At 40.9% G+C, this 23,545-nt stretch overlaps 1 protein-coding gene across 2 annotated transcripts in view; it reads left to right on the top strand.

Annotated features, from left to right (window-relative positions):
* The window catches only part of TTC8 (tetratricopeptide repeat domain 8), a 52,966-nt gene extending 46,909 nt beyond the window's left edge, over nt 1-6,057 (top strand). For both annotated transcript variants that reach the window (XM_047796097.1, XM_047796098.1), the window contains 2 exons: nt 2,071-2,154; nt 4,628-6,057. In XM_047796097.1, coding sequence (XP_047652053.1) covers nt 2,071-2,154; nt 4,628-4,744 — 201 coding nt within the window. In that variant the 3' untranslated portion in view covers nt 4,745-6,057. The remainder of the gene's footprint in view (nt 1-2,070; nt 2,155-4,627) is intronic.
* The last annotated feature ends 17,488 nt before the right edge of the window (nt 6,058-23,545 follow it).

Below are 23,545 nucleotides of genomic sequence, written 5' to 3' on the forward strand. Positions count from 1 at the left end.
CCTTGTGAGGATGAGCAGATTGTGTTTGTAAAGCATATGGCCTAGTAAAGCACATAATAGATACTTAATAAATAGTGTTATTAATCACATAACAAGATGTTTAAAATGCTGCATATACTCATAGAAATTAATGGCAATAAAAATAGATGTCATTACATTCTCTGCTTTAGAGATGAAGAAACAGAGCCTGGAGGTGGGTAAGTACCTGCCCCAGGCCACCACACAGTGAGCAGCACGCCAGGACGTTAACCTCCAGCCTGGTCTCCTGAGCACATTGACAAACTTAACAACCAAAGAAATGTCACTGGATGCTGCCTTTGTCTCATAAAATTCTCCAGAAGTAAATAAGATGGACTTGTAGTTTATGAGCAAAGACTAATTGGAATTCCCTTGTGGCTCAGCAGGTTAAGGATCCAGCATTGTCACTGCTGGGGCTTGGGTCACTGCTGTGGCACAGGTTTGATCCCTGGTCCAGGAACTTCCACATGCCACGGGCATGGCCACAAAAACAAAACAAAAACTAAGTTCCCTTAAATGGGAACTGGTTCTATCATGGAATTTATCCTGTGTCCATATGAAGCAAGTGGTTTTTATGATTTTTGTCTGACTCCATGTTGGCGATTTATTTCCCCTCCTACTTATTATAGTTTTTCTAGTATACAATTAACGTGAAATGTTTTGGTGAAAATTTCATTGTTGTTAAAAATTATAACTAAAAAAACCCAAAACAGTGTATCATAAAACAAAATAATATCCACCATCCTCTATCACTATTATTTACTTTCCATGAAAAAAAGATATAAGAGGAGTTCCTTTTGTGGTTCAGGGGTAACAAACCCCACTAATATCCAAGGGCACTCAGGTTTGATTCCTGGCCTTGCTCAGTGGGTTAAGGATCTGGTGTTGCCGTGAGCTGTGGTGTAGGTCGCAGATGCGGCTTGGATCCAGCGTTGCTGTGGTTGTGGTGTAGGTGAGCAGCTGCAGCTCTGATTGGACCCCTAGCCTGGGAACTTCCATATGCTGCAGAGTGTCCTCAGGGCCATTTGTAGCAGTTTAGCTACAAGTTGAGAAGCTGTTCAGCAGCTTGGGATGCTGAGTCTGTGGTCTTGACAATGGATGTACAGGCATCTCATGTCCCTCAGTGGTCTCTGCAGTGCATGAATCTTTGAGCCTATAGGGCACAAGAAAATGATATGAATTTTGTCTTTTGAGTACTTTAGAGAAGAGAAAGCTTGTCATTTTCAGTTGCCTTCTGTTGTCACTTTCAGGTCAGAAGTATAATAACTGCTTGCTCACTGTCATCCAGCACAGAACTTGGGGATTTGAATTTACAATGGTTTTTTGGGTGGGTGATTTTTTATTGTTGCATTAGAGAACAGGTAATTGGAAGCCTACTAAATCAATCAACAAAACTAGATTAATAAGACTTTTTTTTCAGTATTGGGAGGATTCTATTTTTGAGTTGTATATCATATTGAAATATAAACTTTAAAAAAGTGATTTTCGGAGTTCCTGTCATGGCACAGTGGTTAACGAATCCAACTAGGAACCATGAGGTTGTGGGTTTGATCCTTGGCCTTGCTCAGTGGATTGAGGATCCGGCGTTGCCGTGAGCTGTGGTGTAGGTCGCAGACACAGCTCGGATCCTGCGTTGCTGTGGCTCTGGTGTCGGCCAGTGGCTACAGCTCTGATTGGACCCCTAGCCTGGGAACCTCCATATGCAGCAGAAAGCGGCCCTAGAAAAGGCAAAGAGACAGAAAAGAAAAAAAAGTGATTTTCACATAACTTTTCAATTCTATTTTCTCTACATTTTGAAGCATTTTATTATTAATATAATTTGGGCAAGATGTAAGTAGTTAATTTTCTATCAGTAAGGCGTATTTCATGAGGAATTCATCTGTATTTATCACAAGGTCATGTTTATTAAAGTCCTATCCTGGGTTAAAAAAAAAAATCACAAATATAGTGCTAATATATGTTCATATACCTTTGGTTTTTTTTTTCCTCCTTTCTTCCTTTCTTTCTCCCTCCCTCCTTCCCTCCCTTCCTTCCTTTCTTTCTTCTCAACAGGCAAGAGCACTGTTACAAACTGCATCATCTTTAGCACCCCACATGTACGAGCCGCATTTTAATTTTGCAACAATTTCTGATAAGGTATTTTCTTTCCATTTATCATCTGACGTGTTTGTTTATCTTTCTTGGTTTTAACAAATGTACAAGTAAATAAGGACATTCTAACCATAACTTCCTGAAAGAAATTATTTTTTTTATGGTCACACCTACAGCATATGGAAGTTCATGGGCCAAGGATTGAATCCGAGCCACACACAGCTGTGACCTGCACCATAGCTCACGGCAATGCCAGATCCCAACCCACTGATCAGGGCCAGGGATTGAATCTGCATCCTTATGGATACTAGTTAGATTCCTTTCTGCTGTGCCATAATGGGAACTCCACCTCTTTATAGACTGAAAGATGTTGGAGTTCCTGTCGTGGCTCAGTGGTTAACGAATCCAACTAAGAACCATGAGGTTAGGGGTTCAATCCCTGGCTTTGCTCAGTGGGCTAAGGATCTGGCGTTGCCATGAGCTGTGGTGTAGGTTGCAGATGCAGCTCGGATCCCGAGCTGCTGTGGCTCTGGGTGTAGGCTGGTGGCTACAGCTCTGATTTGACCCCTAGCCTGGGAACCTCCATATGCTGTGGGAGCGGCCCAAGAAAAGGCAAAAAGACAAAAAAAAAAAAGATGTTATAGGAGTTTCCATTGTGGCTCAGCGGGTTAAGGTCCCAACATAGCCTCCAAGAGGATGTGGGTTCGATCCCTGGGCTCCCTCAGTGGGCTAAGGATCTGGCATTGCTGCATGCTGTGGTGTAGGTTGCAGATGTGTCTCAGATCTGGTATTGCCGTGGCAGTGGCATAGGCCTGCAGCTGCAGGTCTGATTCAACCCCTAGCCTGGGCACTTCCATATGCCTTGGATGCAACCATTAAAAAAACCCAGTAGCATGAACGTGAAGCCATTCACACGCACTTCTGTTTTGAAAATAAAACAAGCTTTTATTCGTAAGTTGTCATTGTTGAGTGTTTGTTAAGTGCTGGCCACTGTTCCAGGTGATCTATATACCTCCCATTCTCTCAGCAGCCCTGCAATGTAGGTAACCCTTACCTCCTTACTCATTTTTCTCATACAACTCGCGTTTCATTTGTTGAGCCTCTGCTGCATACCATAGACTGTTGTAGGCACAGAGGATGTTAGCAGTGAATAAAACAGAGACCTCTACCCCATGCAGCTTACACTCTAATGGAACCCAAGCCTGTAGATCTTAAAAGCCTTCCCTTGAGCCCTGTGGCGGTGGCAGTTTCAGAATTCAGATCCACGTGATGCCCGTGTGCTTCCCACCGCGCTCTGCTGCTACTTCCTTAAACCACAAAGAAGGCTTCATTACTTTCAGGAATAGTTTTACATTTTAATAATATATATTATAAATGAAATGTTTCTTTAAGTGAAAAGCTACACCTCCGTGCAAGAGAATAGTATGTTAAAAAGAACTGCTATGATTTAAAAAAGGAAACTTATGTTTTAATTCATATGCATGTTGCCCCAAAACTACTAGAATTGAAGGAGCTAAGGTTTTTTTGTTTGTTTTTTGTGGGGTTTTTTTTGTTTGTTTGTTTGTTTGTTTTTTTTTTTGGTGTGCACACACTAAAAAGCTCTCTTTATTATTTTTTTTTAAACTTTTTTTTGGTCTTTTTGCCATTTCTTGGGCCGCTCCCGCGGCATATGGAGGTTCCCAGGCTAGGGGTCCAATTGGCGCTGTAGCCGCCGGCCTACGCCAGAGCCACAGCAACGCCGGATCCTAGCCGCGTCTGCAACCTACATCACAGCTCATGGCAACGCCGGATCGTTAACCCACTGAGCAAGGACAGGGACCGAACCCGCAACCTCATGGTTCCTAGTCGGATTCGTTATCCACTGCGCCACGACGGGAACTCCAAAAGCTCTCTTTAGAAATGTATACATGAGTCAGTACATTCAGATGGATTCAGATGCTGTGAGTGTTTTTCTTTGGAACAGGACTTTAACACAAAGTTTATTGAAGATCAGAGATACCCTTTATCAACTGAAAACAAGATATCTTCCCAACATTCCTCTGTTAGCAAACAGTTAAAAGCTCCCAGAGCATGCTGTTGTATCTTAAATACAATAGTTTTTACTTGAATTTTATGTCTAAAAGGTAATACCCTGATCAAAATATGTCTTTGTCTGTGGTACATTACAAAGAGTTTCCTTACAGAGCTGGCTGTTTTAGCGTACAGACGTCATTTTATCTTTCTTATGATGCTATCCGTGACAGGCAGAGACAACACACGTTTATGAATTCATCACTAGACAATTTTTTTATTAAAGTATAGTTGATTAGTTAATCGGTCATTTTAGTTTTCTCACATTTTTCCAAGATTGAATTGTATTTAGGTGAAACAGTTTTTAAATCAAAGTAGCACAATGAAGCAGTTGACCTTTCAGAACCCCCGGTTTCTATGTTATACAGATAATCCATCTGTCTTTTTTTTTTGCTTCCTTATTTTTTCTGGTTTTCATTCTGTGGTCTTATTCTTGTGTTTCTTCCAGATTGGAGATCTCCAGAGAAGCTATGTTGCTGCTCAGAAGTCTGAAGCAGCATTTCCAGATCATGTGGATACGCAACACTTAATTAAGCAGTTAAAGCAGCATTTTGCTATGCTCTGATTTTTCCTTAGACCAACCTATTCTTATGGAGGGGCATTATACAAGGGTATATGCGTATATGTACGTGTGTGTTATAAACCTGTGCTTGATCTTAGCGAAGGTGACATAAGGGAATTTAAACCAGGACGTCTAATGAAAATTTTCTAATAACAACCTTATAAGATACTGTTATAAAAGACAGAATTTAAGCATTGTAAGCAGATTGTGAAACCTCCCACATTCTATGGTAGATGTTCATTTATAACCTTTACAAAACATTTTCATGAATTTCCTCAAATTTTTATAAACGCACATTTTTAATGTCCTTTAGCCTGGCCATTAGCTATCATGCAGCTGAAGAGGTCTGATACCTGCCTTTAAAATTGCACTTTTATGGCTGAAAGTGTATCCTTATCCTAGATACAGACTTTAGATTAAAAATTGTATTTAAAACTATTTTTTACCAAATGCTTGGTGAGACACTACATTTTCTTATATATTATGCTTTAAAATAAATGTGTATAAAACACCATCATTCTGTTATTTTTCACGAGTTTTTATCTCCATCCTCTCAGAGAAAACAAATTTTCAGAAGTCCGATGATCTTAGTCATTATTTTAATTTTATTTAGAATAAATAATGGACCGTCAGTTTAGCTTTTTTTCTGAGAAGCTGTTTTTGGGATATTGAGTTGTTAATATAAGGATATCAGGATCAGAAATGGAGTCATAGACCTGAAGTCCTTCTTCTGGTCATCCTGAGAAGGTTAGGCCGGATCCCAGGCCCATACACTGGAAAATCCTAGAAAGGCTCTCCTAGTGGAACTTGAAGTGTTCATACCTGCTTCACATTCATACAACACAAGGGAAATGTGGTCAAGCATCAGGGCAACTCGAATTCATATTTTGGGCTTTGGGATCTGTTCATGTCGCTATTTATTTTTTTAACTTCATGAAAACTATTTTATAGGTACTTGTTTCTGCTCTGATTTATATAAACAGTACTACTTACAGCTGGTAGAATGCAAAAAAAATGTGAATTCAAGGAATAGATGGTTAGAGGCTGGAAGTAACCTCAGAGGATCTATAGATGAGTCTCTCTGTGGAGGAGGCCAGGCCCAGAGTCACACTGCAGGTTGGCATGACTGGAACCCAGACCTTGTTCCTGCACTTCAGGCTGGAACCTCCCCTGGTCCTCCGTGATATACGAGTGCTTGTTCAGCTTGCAAGAATTTCCTTAAACACTGTCATGTTTCCCAACACTGTATGCAATATTAGGGTTCAACTATTATATTGTAAATCATTTTCTTCATTAATTAAAAGAACTAATCACGATGGCTTGCATTTACTGAGATGTCCCACGTAGCCAGCACTGTTCTAAGCACCTGGTATGGATTCATTTATGGAATTCCCATTGCTGTCCCATGAAATACTATCATTCCCATTTTACTTGTGAAAAAAATTCGGCGTGGGGCAGTCACGTTCACTTGCCCAAAGTTGTAAAGCTAGTAAGTGGCAGAGTTGGGATCCAAATGCACTTTTACCATAGTGGCTAAGAGCAGGTGCATTCTTTATAAAGGAATGGATGTAAGAATGACACCAGATTTCTGTGTGGCCCTGAGTATGCATTCCTAACTACTGTGTCACATCTCCTCCTGATGTTATCTCCTGCAAACAAAGCTACTACTGTTTAAAATACATGTTTTAGGAGTTCCCGTTGTGGCCTAGCAGTTCATGAAACTGACTAGTATTCATGAGGATGCAGGTTTGATCCCTGGCCTCACTCAGTGGCTTAGGGATCTGGCATTGCCATGAGCTGTGGTGCAGGTCGCAGATGCAATTAGGATCCCACATGGCTGTGGCTGTGGCGTAGGCCAGCAGCTGCAGCTCCATTTGGACCCCTAGCCTGGGAACTCCTGTATGCCTCAGGCGTGGCCCTAAAAATCAATAAAATACAATAAAATGCGTATTATATGCATTAGTAAAATTGAAAAATAGGGCATATTAACACAGCAAAAAAAGCAATGAGTCAGTATTCATAAGGTGATATGGAAAGACTTTCATCTTGAATTTACGGTAATTTAATGTGAAGGAACACCCATGCAGAGCATGAGTCAGGATGGCTAAGGACAGAATGATGACATGGCATAGCACTGCATCGGGAGCTCCTTGCATCTTTATAACATAATTATTTCTGGACCGCATAACTTCTGGCTTTGGTACCAACATTTCTATTTAAGGAAGGTCAGTTGTTTTCTACCGTGGTTCAAAAGAATAGTCAATCCATATACAAGTTGTTCAGCTAAAAGTAACATCCTTGAGTTTCCAACAGATGAAAATGAGATATGGCAAGAAGCTGCCTGCACTGAATAATTGCTGAGGTTATTTCTTCCTTTCCAAGTGGGCCACCTCTGAACCAGTTCCCTGTGGTACTTACTGTTCTGTGACATTTCTGAATGGTGTTTCCCAGGATCAGAGCATCCATCGGGATATAATTTATGGCCCAAAGATAGGAAAATTAATAAAGATAATACATTACTATACTTTGAATGCAGTTTCCACCACCAATTCTTTATTAATATGAGGGATTTCTATCAAGCACTTTCAGCTGGGATTGAATTTAAGCATTCAGAAAAGCAACAAATACTTTAGAGATACTGCAGGAGGACTCAACTTTGGAAAATAATGAACCCGGAAAGTGAGTTTAGGTTAAAAAAAAAAATACAGGATAGTTTTAAATTCCAGGGAACAGATACATTGGAATGGTGCACCGATATGTTCCAGAGTTCCAAAATGGTTATCTAGGCTCAGCTACTCTATGAAAAAGTTTATGCATCCATCTGAAAATAACTACAGTTTTACATCCTTCCACATAGATGGCATTGGTTGTATTTTTTTGCCAACTAAAAATTTACCATTTTTGAGAGATGCTGTCATTTTACTTCCTTGATAAAGCCAAATTCTTAAGATTAAAGAATAAGGATTAAATAAAGATTAAATTATAATCCTTGGGGACTATATTTCTTGCAATGTGATCCTGTCGCTTACCTGAATCCTGACAAATGAGGAGGAATTGGTTGGTGAAATGGGAAGGATGGGAACGCTTGGAAAAAGCAACCAGGTTATCTTAGGGAAGACAGATTTAAACGGTAGAAAGGAAGATTTTTCCTGTTTGAAATCAGCGAAAATAGACACTCCTGCAGTGTTTGAAACGCAAGTTTCTGTGGGCTTCAGCCGTTTACAACTGATCGACCTCCTGCCCCACACCTGCTCTGATCTAATGGCTTTCATTTCTTTCTCTCTACTGAATTGTTTAGCTCTCTCTTCCTCTTTTAAAAGAAATCACAGTCCCTTTAAGCCTTCTTTCTGGTACTGCTCTATCTCCTTTGTCACTTCTTGAAAGGACAGGTGACATTTGTTGTCTACTTCTCATCTCCCATTTGTTCCTTGACCCTCTTCAGTCTGGCTTTAACTCCCACCACTACTCACCTACTTTCACTGAGGTCACCAAAGACTCCCGATCAGCAAATCCAGAGGGTTTTTTTGTATGTGTGTGTCTTTTTAGGGTCGCACACATGGCATACGGAGTTTCCCAGGCTAGGGGTCTAATTAGAGCTACAGCTAGCGGCCTATGCCACAGCCACAGCAACACGAGAACCAAGCTGCATCTGCGACCTGTAACAGCTCTCGGCAGTGCGGGATTGTTCACCCACTGAGCAAGGCCAGGGATCAAACCTGCATCCTCATAGATAATAGGTTCCTTACCACTGAGCCACAACGGGAACTCCCAAGTTTTTTTATTCTTAATATAACAGCTTTTTTTTTTGTCTTTTGTCTTTTTAGGACCGCACCCGCAGCACATGGAGGTTCCCATGCTAGGGGTTGAATCGGAGCTGTTGCCACCGACCTACACCACAGCTCACAGCAATGCCGGATCCTTAACCCACTGAACGAGGCCAGGAATCAAACCTGCAACCTCATGGTTCCTAGTTGGATTTGTTTCCGCTGCGCCACAACGGGAACTCCTAATATAACAGCTTTTAAAGATATTATTCATGTACCATATAATTCTCAATTTTAAAGTGTACTATTTAATGGCATTTATCATAGTCACAGTTAGGCAGCTATCACTACAATCAACTTATCCTCACACACATTACCAGAATTTGTTGAACCTGTAGACTGATTTAGGGACTATTACCATCTTAAAAATATTAAGTCTGGTCCCTGAACATGGAATGTTTCAGTGGCTAATTTTAGTCTTCATCTCACTTGATATTTCAGTATTTACACTGACCACTCTTTATTTTTGTTTGGTTTTTGTTTTGTTTTGTTTTGTTTGTTTTGCTTTTTAGGGCCACACCTGCAGCATATGGAGTTTCCCAGGCTGGGGTCAAATCAGAGCTGTAGCTGCCAGACTACGCCACAGCCCACGGCAACGCCAGATCCTTAACCCACTGAGCAAGACCAGGGATTGAACCTGCGTCCTCATGGATGTTAGTCAGATTCGTTAACCACTGAGCCGTGACGGAAACTCTTGACCACTCTTTAGAAACTCTCTTCTTTGCCTTCTTCAGTGCCATCACTTTTCTGAGTTCTTGTTACACTTTTTAGAGCTCTCCTCATTCTCACGAAAAACTCCAGTCACCCAATACTTTCATGCCTTTCCTTTTGCTTGTCTTTTAAGTCTTGTTATTCAGGTTTCCATTCCTCACCCTTGAAAATTTCACTTTTTGTCCAGTCTGCTCATGCTCTCAAAGTACATTCAACTACCATACACAAGTTAGTGATTCCCAATCTATGCTGCAGTTCCCATCCACTCTCCTGACTTCAGATTCTTATTTCCACCTTTCAGCTGGGATCTCCCCTTGGCTATCTCAGAGCCACCTCAAATTCAAAGTAAAACTGGAGTTCCTGTCATGGCTCAGTGGTTAAGGAACCTAGCTAGTATCCATGAGGATGTGGGTTTGATCCCTGGCCTAGCTCCATGGGATAAGGATCCAGCATTGCCATGAGCTGTGATGTGCTCAGATCCTGTGTTGCCGTGGCTATGGTGTAGGCAGGCAGTTACAGCTTTGATTCAACCTCTAGCCTGGGAAGTTCCATATGCCATGGGCCCAGCCCTAAAAAGACAAAAAGACAGAAAAATAAAATTCAAAGTAAAACAGGTACTCGGTGTTAGCCTCTCCATATCCATGCTTCTTCCTTTATAGTCCATCTCAGGGATAAAGACTTTGTCCCTGAGGATATTGGAGTCTGGAAGAGACAGAAAAATATATAAAATTGCCAGAGTGAAACACAGACAAAAACACTCAAAGAAATGAATAAAGCGCCAGTGGGTTCTGGGACAACTTCAAGCAGCCTAATGTATATGAAATTGGAGTTGCCAAAGGGGGTGGTGGTGGCAGAAAAAATATTTCAAGAAATATATGGCTGAGGAGTTCCCACCGTGGCTCAGCGACTAGCATCCATGAGGATGCAGGTTCAATCTCTGGCCTCACTCAGTGGATTAAGGATCTGGTGTTGCCATGGGCTATGGTTAGGTCACAGACACAGCACAGATCCTGCATTGCTGTGGCTGTGGTGTCAGCTGGCGGCTACAGCTCCAATTAGATCCCAAGCCTGGGAACCTCCATATGCGGTGGGCGCTGCCCTAGAGAGACAAAAAGACAAAAAAAAAAAAAGTCTGAAATTTTTCCAAATTTGGTGAAAATTGTAAACCCACCCAATAATAATTTTCAAGTGTATATCAAACATATTTCTATGGACATTATAAATCAATATGATCAATACCATAACAGCACCAAGAATTTGAAAGGAAAGTAGACTACATTCTTGGTCATCAAGCCAATCTTAATAAATTTAGAAAGAAGTTATACAAAGTATCTCTATGACTATAATAGAATTAAATTAGAAATCAATAATGGGAAGATATATGAACCCCCCCCCCAAATATTTGGAAACTAGATAACACAATTTAAAATAATGTAGGATCAAAAAAGAAATTGAAAGGGAAATTGGAAACCATTTTACACTGCACAAAAATGAAAGCAGAGGGAGTTCCTATTGTGGCTCAGTGGTTAACGAATCTGACTAGCATCTATGAGGACGTAGGTTCAATCCCTGCCCTTGCTCTGTGGGTTAAGGATCTGGCATTGCCATGAGCTGTGGTGTAGGTCGCAGACAGGGCTTAGGTCCTATGTTGCTGTGGCTGTGGCACAGGCCAGCAGCTACAGCTCCGATTGGACCTGTAGCCTGGGAACCTCCATATGCCATGGGTGCAGCCCTAAAAAGCAAAAATAAATAAATAAATGAATGAATAAATAAATAAAAGCAAAGTATAAAAACAATTGTAATCTGTTAAAGTAGTACTTAGAAGAAAATTTATACCATTAAACTCCTGTATCAGGAATGCAAAGTTGTTAAAATACTCAAAACTCAATCAATGTAAGTTATATTAACAAACAAAAAAGGGAAAAAAAACATCAGTAACTAAGAAAAAGCATTTGGCACTCATTTTTTATTTTAAAAAACCCGCTCATCAGATGAGGAGTAGAAAGGAGCTTTCTCAATTTGATAAAAGCACCTACAAAAAGCCGGTAGCTAATATCATACTCAAGGCAAGTGATACAGCTTATGCTTTCCCCTAGGATCATAAGCGAGGCAAGGAGGCTGGCTCTCACTACCTTTAGTGAGAGGGAGTGGATGTTCTAAATAGCACCATAAGGCAAGAAAAAAGAAATAAAGCACATTCAGAAAAAAGAAATAAAACAATGTTGGCTTTTTGGTTTGTTTGTCTTGTTTTCACGGCTGTGCCTGCGGCATATGGAAATTCTCAGCCTAGGGGTCGAATCAGAGCTGCAGCTGCCTGCCTACACCATAGCACGGCAACACAGGGTCCGAGCCACGTCTGCAACCTACACTGTAAGTCAAGGCAATGCTGGACTCTTAACCCACTGAGTGAGGCCAGGGATGGAACCCACATCCTCATAGATACTAGTTTACTAGGCTGGGTTTGTAACCCACTGAGCCCCAATGGGAACTCCAAGAAATAAAACAGTGTTTGGTCACAGATGACATAATCATCCAGTAGACAAATTCTATGGAATCTACAGAAAACTACTAGGACTAAAGAGTGAGCTTCGCAAAGCTGTAGGATAGAATCTCAATGCATAAAATCATTTGTATTTCCATATCTTTGCAATTAATAGTCAGAAATTGAAATTACAAATCAATATCATTTATGACAGCACCAAAATGTGATATGTGTTTAGGGGTAAATTTGACAAATATATACAAGACTTCTACAAAATATTGCAAGAGAAATTTTAAAAACCTAAATAACTGGAGACATATACAATGCTCTTTAGTTGGAAGACATTATTCTTAAGATGTTATTTCCTCCCCAGTTGATCTATAGATTCAACACAATCCTATTCCAAATTCCAGGTGTTGGGGTGGGAATGGACAGTCTGGTTCTAATATTAACATAGGAATGCAAAGAACTAAGAATATTCAAAACAATGTTGACAAAGAATAAATTTGAGAATAACACTACCTGATTCCAAAGCTTATTTTAAAGCTACCATAATTAGTACAGTGTGGTGTTAGCATCATTGTAAACAGATCAATGGGACAGGAGTTAGAAATAGAGCCACATGCATATGGAAAATGATTTCAACAAAGATGCAAAGACAATTTCATGAAGAAAGGATAATCTTTTCAGCATGCTGAAATAATGATATTACATGGAGAGAAAACCCTTTGATTCTTTCTTTGCACTATACACAAAAATTAACTTGGGGTTCCCTTGTGGCTCAGTAGGTTAAGGATCCGGGGATATCACTGCAGTGGCTTGGGTTGCTACTGTGGCACAGTTTTGATCCCTGACCCAGAAACTTCCACATGCCACAGGCATGGCCAACCACCCCCCCAAACAAACAAAATCCTTAAAATGAATAATAGAGCTAAACATACATCTGTAAGTATAAAACTTTTAGAAGAAAGTGTACGAGAAAATTTTTGTGAGTTTGGGTTATACAAAGCTTTCTCAGCTGTAGCACCAAAAACACTCTAAAAAAGGACAAATTGATAAACTGGACATCATTAAACTAAAAATTTTGCATTTTGAAGGATATTGTTAAGAGAATGGGAAAACAAACCACAGGTTAGAAGAAAATATTTGCAAATCTTATATCTGATAAGAATTTGTACCCGGAATATATAAAGTACACACAAAACTCAGTAACAGGAAAACAACATAATTTAAAAATAGGCAAATATATTGGGGACCTGCTCTATAGCACAGGGAACATTATCCAATATTCTCTGATGATCTACACGGGAAAGGAATCTGAAAAAGAACGGATGTTTGTATATGTAAAACTGAATCACTTTGTTGTACGGCAGAAATTACCACAACATTGTAATCAACTATACATCAATAAAACTTTTAAAAAGGGGCAAATAATTTGAATGAACACGTCCCCAAAGAAATTATATGGATGGCAAATAAGCATATGAAAGGATTCTCAATAAAATCAATTACTAAAGAAATGCAAGTTCAAGTTAAATTCAGTTAAAAAGATAGACCATACCACGTGTTGGTGTGTATGTAGAGCAACTGGAACTACCAAGTACTGGTGGCGGGAATGTAAGTGTTTTCAGCCATAATGGAAAACAGTTTGGCAATTTCTTAAAAAGTTAAACTCACCCCTGTAGGGATTTAGGCATCCCTATGCCTTGATTTTTACCGAAGGGAGATGAAAGCATTCATTCTAACAAAGACTTGGACAGGAATATTTATAGGGACTTTATTTATAATAGCCCCAAAGTGGATTCACTCCAAATGTCCATCAACAAGGGAACGGATAAACTGGCATATCCACACCTGGCTATTCCGCAACAAAGAGGAGTGAACTATCAACATATGCACCCCATGGATGGATGTCAGTTATGCTAAGTAAAAGCCGAACTAAAGAAGCACACACTGTATTATTCCATTTATATAAAATTCCAGAAAATGCAAACTAATCTATATCGACTGAAAGCAGATCAGTGGTTGCCTGGGGACAGGGGTAGGGGATACAGGGAGGAGCGGGGAGGAGGGATTACGAAGGTGCATGAGGACGCTTTGGGGGCGATGGGTGTGCTCATTGTCTTAATTGCGATAGTCGTTTTTATCCATGTGTATGTATGTCAATCTCATCACGTTTTTCATCTCGACACATCCAGTTTGCTCTATGTCAGTTATACCTCAATAGGACTGTTTTAAGAAAAACTCATAGATTTCTACACTGTTGCAAAAAAAACTCCATCAATTTTACTATGTGTAGATTATACTTCTGATTTAAAGAAAAAATTGGCACAACATTGTAAACCAACTATTCTTTAATTTAAAAAATTGTAAAAAAAAAATCACAGTTAACCCAAGTGTCATACTTCTTTTAAAATAGATACTGCACGTGATAGAAAAGTTTAGGAGCTCTATAAACATTTTTTTAAAGGACAAGGATTGAGTGCATATGGGAGAAACCACTGCAGGAAGGGTCAGTAGGATTCTGACAACCAGAGAGGAGAGGGGGACTATGGAGAAGCATTCCAGGCAAGGCTTTGGGGACCATTAGGAAATGAACCTGGCTGAGTGGGAATCGGGCAGTAGCAGCAGGTTAGGCTGGTCCAGAGAACTACATTCAGAGGCTCAGGAAGGACGGGCATGCAGAAGGTTTTGAATCCCAAGGTACAGGGTTTAAATTTTACCTGAAGATTGAAAAGGAAGCAGGTGCATTGTCAGAATTGATCTGGAGACGATGTTTAGGGTCAGTTGGAGAATATAGTGTTGGATATAGATTTTAAATCAAGTTTTCTAGAAGGAGTGTGAAGATGAATACATTTACACTAGATAATAGATAAAAATTTCTTCACTGCATAGCATATGCAACTGATCAGCTAGTCCATGCCACACTTCTGTTTGGTTACACCCTGTTCTCTTTCCCATCTGTGGTAAAAAGCATAAGAAATTGCCCAGTCACAGCTCATGCACAGAGCAGATGGTGCTTCATTAATTACAATTTGCAACAAATAGTTTTCTTAACCAGATTTCTTTCTTTTCACAAAAGCAGGCCTATGAATTATGTGCTATTTTTATATTTCATGAAACAGGAATTTTGAGGAAAGAAAAAAATTAATACTTACTACAATTTTCTCTATTAGAATCTTTGTTACATCTAGTGCCTGGGGGTAGACTGTGGAGATTTTGAAGTGTCCTAAAGTTTGTGAACCACTTGCTATATGGTTTCTTTCTTTCTTTTCTTTTTCTTTTTTTTTTAGTTCCTGGGCTAGGGGTCGAATCGGAGCTGCAGCTGCCGGCCTTTGCCAGAACCACAGCCAGATCTGAGCCACATCTGCCACCTACGCAGTTTGTGGCCATGCTGGATCCTTAACCCACTGATAGAGGCCAGGGGTCAGACCCACATCCTTATGGATACTAATCACGTTCGTAACCCACTGAGCCACAACCGGAGCTCCACCATACGGTTTCTAAAAGCACTTTCACCTCTAAATTCCTCAAAAGCCTGTGGAACTAGGGAGGAGCCCTCAAGAAGAAAGAGATGACCTTTCTAACTAGCCCTATGTCTACTAAAGAGCCTACCTATTAATACAATGTGAATGGGAGGTGTCCTGGATTCCTAGAGAGAGAGGGCTTTAAACTGAAGGCCCTAGGCCATCTTTTTTTTTTTTTTTTTTTTTTTGCTATTTCTTGGGCCGCTCCCACGGCATATGGAGGTTCCCAGGCTAGGGGTCGAATTGGAGCTGTAGTCACTGGCCTACTCCAGAGCCACAGCAACGTGGGATCCGAGCCTCGTCTGCAACCTACACAATAGCTCACGGCAACGCCGGATCGTTAACCCACTGAGCAAGGGCAGGGACCGAACCCACAACCTCATGGTTCCTAGTCGGATTCGTTAACCACTGCGCCACGACGGGAACTCCAGCTCTAGGCCATCTTTTAAGACCCACATGAAGCACCCAGGAACAGAGGTGAGGATAAAGGACATTAAAATAATAAGTAATTATTATGTATTACGTGCCTGCGGCTTGTCATCTTTACAACTCTATACATTAACTATTATGATTCCCATTTTCCTGGTCATAACCTCAGGGAGGTTATATAACTTGCCCAAGTTTATCTAGCGAGTAAAGGGCATAGCTGGGGGTCTCTGAGTCCTTGCATGTTATCTTCTTTCAACCAGTTAAGAACAGATGAGCCAGCAAAAGTAGAAGATGATATGGTAGCTGCCCTCAAGTTTGAGAAAGGAGGTGGTGGTACAACCACTATGGAGAACAGTATGGAGGTACCTTAAAAAACTATACACAGAACTACCATATGACCCAGCAATCCCACTCTTGGGCATATATCTGGACAAAACTTTCCTTTAAAAAGACACATGCACCCACATGTTCATTGCAGCTCTATCACAATAGCCAAGACATGGAAACAACCCAAATGTCCATGACAGATGATTGGATTAGGAAGGCGTGATATATATACACAATGGAATACTACTCAGCCATAAAAAGAACAAAATAATGCCATTTGCAGCAACATGAATGGAACTAGAGACTCTCATATGGAGTGAAGTAAGTCATAAAGAGAAAGACAAATACCATATAATATCACTTATATCTGGAATCTAATATATGGCACAAATGAACCTCTCCACAGAAAAGAAAATCATGGACTTGGAGAATAGACTTGTGGTTGCCAAAAGGGAGGGGAGGGAGTGGGATGGACTGGGAGTTTGGGGTTAATAGATGCAGACTTTTGCCTCTGGAATGGATTAGCAATGAGATCCTGCCGCGTAGCATTGGGAACTATGTCTCGTCACTTACGATGGAGCATGATCATGTGAGAAAAAGAATGTATACATGTATGTGTAACCGGGTCACCATGCTGTACAGTAGAAAAAAAATAATGTATTGGGGAAATAAATTTAAAAAATTAAAAAAGAGAGAGAGAAAGGAGGTGGGACAGGGAACAAATGGTTTGCAAACAATGATATGTTTCCCATTGGAATGGGTCCTGATATTTCCATGGGTTCTACAGTTCATAAAGTGCTTTCATGATCTTCTCTGATGCTCTCAGCAGCCCTGTGGGGCTAGCAGTCCAGCAATTCACATACCCATCCTGCAGATGAGAACCACAAAATTCAGAGAGATAAAACCATCCACCTAGAGTCACACAGCTGGCAAGAGACACATTAGGGACTTAACGACAGGTTTTCTGTTCCCTTCTACACCACACATTTCCACTTTTTCGAGCACATAGCCTGTTAATAACACAGAGAGGAACTGAAAGGCCGAGTGGCATGTATGCAACTTTCCAGGCAAAGGAGAGCTGGGCTTAGAAGCTCGGTTCTCTCAAATAGCTCTGAGCACGTCTTTAGATCTATTACACTGAGTAAGCATGGAAGATGTTCACTGGTTCCAAAGAAAGCAGCAGGAGATCCTAAATGGCTCTGACATAAATGGGCTATGTTTGAAACCCTGAATTCCGAATTGTGCAAGTTTACAGTGGGCTTATTTTGGTTTTAGAGTCCCTGATAGGATTTCAGTCAGAAAAAAAACCCAAAGAATTTGATTTAAAAGAATCTGTGTTCTGATATGGAGAACAGACTTGTTGCCAAGGGGAATAGGGTAGGAGAGGGAAGGATGAGGAGTTTGGGATTGGCTGATACAAACCAGTATATACAGGATGGATAAGCAACCAAGGTCCTACTGTGTAGCACGAAGAACTATATTCAATACCCTGTGATAAACCATAATGGAAAAGAATATGAAAAAAATATGCATATATATAACTGAATCACGTTGCTGTACAGCGGAAATTAACACAACATTGTAAATCAACTATACTTCAATGAAATTTTTAAAAAAACCTCTTCCTAGTAGTGAGCTGTGCTTTTGATACTAATTTCCCAGAACAAAGCTTCTTAGTTTCCTATCCATGAAACGCATTAGCAAGCAGGGTTTCCAGGTCTTATAGTGGTGCTCAGTAGCAGGAGGAAGGGAGGTGACTGAGCTGAGAAAAATCTGAGTCCAGGACACTGCCCAAGAGGTCCACTGGAAGCATGACATTTGAAGTTGGACCCTCCTGGGTTTTTAAGATAGTGGATCTAGAGATTATCATACCAAGTGAAGTAAGTCACACAAAGACAACATCATATGAAATCACTTATGTGTGGAATCTAAAAAAAAGATGCAAATGAACTTATTTGTGAAACAGAAGTAGACTTATAGACATAGAAAACAAACTTGTGGTTACCAAAGAGGAAAAGTAGCAGAGCAATAACCTGGGAATCTGGGATAAACAGGTATGCCCTACTGTATATAAAATAGATTAACAATAAGGATCTAGAGTATAGCACAGGCAACTATATTCAAGATCTTGTAATAACCTATAATGGAAAAGAATCTGAAAGAATCTGTGTGTGTAACAATCACTTTGCTATATACCTGAAACATTGCAAGTCAAGTCTACTTCAGTAAAAAAAAGTCACCTGGATATTGTAATTAACCCCAAAGCAAATCTACATTTGTTTTAATATAAAGATAATACTTTCCTCACATCTTCGCATAGAGCAGCTGTTGCAGGGCAAAGGTCTGTAACTCAGCCTGTGGTTTCCCCAGCAGTACCCACACTCCATCCTCTATTTCTCATCTCCATGTAGAGGAAATAAGAGGGTGGAGTTGCCTGTTTAGCACCTTCCTCTCCTCCTCCCGTCCCACTCTGGCTCACTGGGCTTCCTTCCCCTGTGTTCAGGGCTCAGGGACCTGTCCTGTCCTGCTCAGCAGTGTCTTCTGTTCTGGAGTTTTATTTCCCTTCGCCTAAATGTGCCCGTTCTGTGGCTTCTTCCATCAAGATCATGCCAAGTTGCTGCCTAACATGGACATTTTTATGTGTTTGTTTCTCCTTTATTTTCGCATGGGATTTCAGGCACCATGGCAGAGGTACATGAGAGCTGTCTGAGGCCAAGAAGAACTTCATGGCATACCCCAGCTCATACCCTGAAAGCAACTGTAACAGGGAGGAACAAATCTGACTCCATATTGGATCTGTTTCTTTAACTTTTGTATTCTGTTTGCTTTTGCTGCAAATTAATCTCTAAAGGCATGTTGCCTAGAGCTTAAATTGCACATAATGGCCCAACTCTTGGAACTCTGCCTGAGCATTAAGCCATTAAGCTAAAATACCTATTTTTTTTTTTTCTTTTTAGCTCACAGGAGACATCCTCACTAGGATGCTTGGAATGGCTGGGAATGGCTGTGAATGGCTGGGAATGGCTGCAGGAAAGAACAAACACATTCCCTCTGGAACCTGGCTGAAAGCAGGAAACACCTGCAACACTTACTGCCTTTTTGACTTGACTTCCTCACTTCCCCCTCTTTGCTCTGTAAAAGAAACAAGCATCCAAACCCAGGTAAGATGGTTCTTCAGGACATTAGTCCACCACCTTCTCCATCTGTTGCTATTGCTTGCCGCAGCAGCTCATCTCTATTGGCCTGTCGTGTGGTGTGCAGTACAAGCTTGGGCAACCAACCAACTTTGTGGGCACACCGCTCCTGCAAATCCCAAAGGCTTGAGAGCAGCTAGTGAAGTTACAGTAGAAAGCCAGAAAGTTTTAGGTCCTAGGCATTTAAATAGACTTTTGGGGTTTTCACCACGGTATTGTTTGGCATTGTACTTGGAGTTTAATTTTCAAATCCGATGAAGGAATATGACAACAGTGACAGCCGGATTCAAAGAAAGGTTGGCTCACAGCCATGCTGGTCTCCAGATTCCCAGGAGAATCATGTACTCGGTTTATCCTTGGAGTAAACAATTGCTCATTGAGATTTGAATCTCTTTCTAGTATGTCCTGTTAAAATTCTCAGGACCTACTCTCCCATGAGGAAAAGTGTTAATTACAGTTTGAAAGCTGTAAATGCAACACAATGTTTTTGGAAGGTGGTGGGAGGATGAATAAGTGTTTGGAGACACTTTCTGTGCTGGCTTCACTCACACATCCATTTCTGCCCACATGGTGCCACACAGATTACACCTTCCGGGTTCTGTGGGGTTGTTTCTTTGTGCATCTGCGTGAGTGTGTGTGTGTGTGTGTGTGTGTGTTTGTAGGGGAGGACATCATATTCTTTTGTTTTTAAATTGCAAGTTAAAAACAAGTTGTGGTGTAGGTGCCATTTGGAAAATCAAAATCTTTTATTTGCTTTTAACACAGAGATCATCTTGGTAGTCATGGAGCCCCACATTACTGGCATCAGTCAACCACATGGAAGAGGCATATTGTTAGGTGCCATGATCTCTCTTGGAAGTATCTGCTCCCTATCCATAGGCACTGTTTAAACAGCACGACCCCTCCTGCTGCAGCTGGTAGCCATTCACTGGCTGACTCTCTCGCACAGTGGTGCAAACTGAAGGGCAGGGATGAGTTAGGGTTGCCCTGGAGGAGAGTCAGAGAACATTCCCTTTAGCTCCTCTCTACTGATCTGGAGGTTTCATAATCTCTTTCTGTCTTTTTAGTAGTTATTCTTAATATTGAGACATACTCGATTTTTAATTTAATAGTTCTGCTATTTCCTTACACAATTCAAAACTCCCCAATCTTACATGGTAACATGTTACCAGTACTTTAGTCTCACCTTATATCTATCTCGCTCCAAAGAGCCATTTGTTACTATTATTGCTAAGGCTCGTTTAGCTGTACCTATGTGATGAATTGTTTCTTTGTTCACAGGTCTTCTTGTGTCATCTGATTATAAATTCTCAGGGAGACATACCTTCTTTTAGTATGTGTTCCATGGACATAAAATATATATGAGATAAGAGATAGATTTTTTTCTCTTCCTCTAATATACGAATTATATTTTATATTTAATTCGTTTTATTATTCAGTGTAACTATGTCCTTACTGCCTTTTTATCAATTAAATTTGTCAGATTCTTCAAAGCCTATAACTGATAAACTGTCTTGCAGGGTTTTGATTTGGGTATTAAATAAAATTATGTATATATACCAACTGTCTAACTTAGTGCTTTTTAAATATATTTTATTTATTTATCTTTTGCTTTTGCTTTTCAGGGCTGCACCTGTAGCATGTGGAAGTTCCCAGGCTAGGGGTTGAATCAGAGCTGCATCTGCCAGCCTACACCACAGTTCACGGACGCCAGATCCTTAACCCACTGAGCAGGGCCAGAGATTGAACCTGCATCCTCATGGATACTAGCAGGGTTTGTTATTGCTGAGCTATGAGGGGAACTCCTCAGTGCTTTTCTATTGAGCCTATGTGTGGCCAATCTCTTTCCTTCTCTTCCTCCTCCTTTCATAACCAAGCCTTTGATGGCCTACAGTGTCATGGTAAAAAATCCAGAACAATATTGCCTTACCTTATTATAATTTTATTTGGGGAATTCCTCCGTGCTAGAAGCTAGTCCAAAATCAAGATCTCAGCAGGGGTATACTCCCTTTGAAAGTCTCTTCTTGGGTGGCCAGCAATCCTTGGCATTCCTTGGCTTGTACCTTCATCATTCTATTCTCTGCCTTTATCATCACATGGCCTATATGTCTGTTTGCATCCTCTTCTTATAAGGACACCAGTGACTGGATTTGGGGCTCACTCTAATATAATATGACCTTGTCTTAACAAATGACACCTCCAAAGACCCTAATTCCAAATTCCTGAGGTTCCAGGAGACATGAATATTTGGAGGGCATTGTTTAACTCACCAAGGCGAATGATGTGTACGGCTGTGATATTCTAATTTTCTGAATGAAGGCTGTTATTTCCCATCCCCTTCACTGGGACCCTCTCTGAAAGAGGATTCTAAGGTAATTTTAAGAGCAAAAATCTTGGTAGATTGTGTAGGATGCAAGGCTGCTTTGGGCACATTGGGCCATGACAGGAAAGGGATTCTAATGAGAGACTGAAGTTCCCTTCTGCAAATTGGAAAAGCACTGGCTCTGTCCCCGACAGGTTCTGGGACAATGGACATCATCTTTACTCTTTTTTTTTTTTTGGTCTTTTTGCCTTTTTCTTGGGCTGCTCCCATGGCATATGGAGGTTCCCAGGCTAGGGGTTGAATTGGAGCTGTAGCCATCGGCCTACGCCACAGCCACAGCCACAGCAACGTGGGATCCAAGCCGCGTCTGCGACCTACACCACAGCTCACAGTAATGCCGGATCCTTAACCCACTGAACAAGGCCAGGAATCAAACCTGCAACCTCATGGTTCCTAGACAGATTCATTAACCACTGAGCCATGACAGGAACTCCATCCTTACTTCTTTTTTATAATCTTGATAAAAAGCTCTGACTCAAAGGAAGGATACATGGCCAGCCAAGAGCCATGGTCATGGTGAAGTCTACATGGGAATAATAAAAGCCTTCCAGGAAGAATCAGGACTATTACAGGTATGGCAGAATTGGTGTAGAACTGGGGCCCACATCTTTGTCTGTGGCAAACACATGGACTCAAGGTTCTGGGGCAGGAAAGGCCAGCAAGTTAGGGATATTAGCAGGCAGTGGGGAAATATTTGTTTGGGGATACTAATATTTAGATGGTAGCTATTGATTGACTCAACAAACCCTTCCTGAGGGCCCACCGTATGCCAGGCACTGCCTTAGATTGTGTATCTCTTCTTTAGTATAACTCAAATACCACTTATAGGCATATTTTCTTATGGTTATTTACTCAAAAATGTGGGAAAGCTCATCTGAAGATGATATAGTGCTATTTCAGGCACTGAGTTTACTACAGCATGGGGTGTGGATGGAAAAGAACTAGGCATTGGGCTCAGAGATAAATGTCAGGGTTTGTATGAGGCTCAGAGAGTCAGACAAGATCAACATGAAGTACAGGGAAGATGATACTCAGATCTGCCAACCTAAGATGATTCCTAAGCCCGTCACATTAGAACTTGTGGAAAGGTCAAGAGAAAAGAGAGTCAGCTTTAGTAAATATTTGGGAAAACGTGTTGCTCTTGGGGTTTATGTAAAAAAGCCACTGCTAAAAGGAAAAAGGTTGAAAAACATCTTCCACGAAAACAATTTTGCGCATACACCTCAACAGTTGTGCTTCTCACCTGGATGATTTCTTTTATCCCCAACGTGTAAATTTTTTTTTTTTTTTTTTTTTGGCTGTGGTGTGCAGTGGCTTGATATGGGATCTCAGTTCCCAGACTGGGGATTGAACCCAGGCTACAGAAGTGAAAGCAATTGAACCCTAACCACTAGACCACTACAGAACTCCCTCAAAAGAGTGATTTTTGATAAAGGGTCCAGGAAGCTCTCAGACGCCAGAGGATTTCCTTCACTCCATGGGTACCCACTTCATGTATTCATTCATTTAGTCACATTTTGGAGGACCCACCAGGAGCCAGCCACTAGCATTTGAAGCCAGAAGAACGTGAACAGAGGGTTTAATGCTTCCTGTTTATGTGACAGATAAGGAACTTGCCCAGGATTCTGAAAGGCCTAGCTTGAGATCAGCACTGGCCAGGGGAACCAGGCCTTCTTAGCCATATTTAATGCTCTTTCTGCAAGGCCATTGTCATGGATGGAATGTCTATGCCTCCCTCAAATGCATATGTTGGAGTCCTAAATTCCAATGTGATGGTATTTGGAGGTAGAGCCTTTGGGAAGTAAGTTTAGATGTGATGATAAGGCTGGAGCCCCCAGTGTGGGAATAGTGCCATATTCCCACTGCCTCTTTTAAGAAGCAGAGAGACCAGAGCTCGCCCCACCTCTGCCGTGTGAGAACACAGTCC

Source organism: Phacochoerus africanus, chromosome 9 (genome assembly GCF_016906955.1).
Source record: "Phacochoerus africanus isolate WHEZ1 chromosome 9, ROS_Pafr_v1, whole genome shotgun sequence".
Lineage (NCBI taxonomy): Eukaryota > Metazoa > Chordata > Mammalia > Artiodactyla > Suidae > Phacochoerus > Phacochoerus africanus.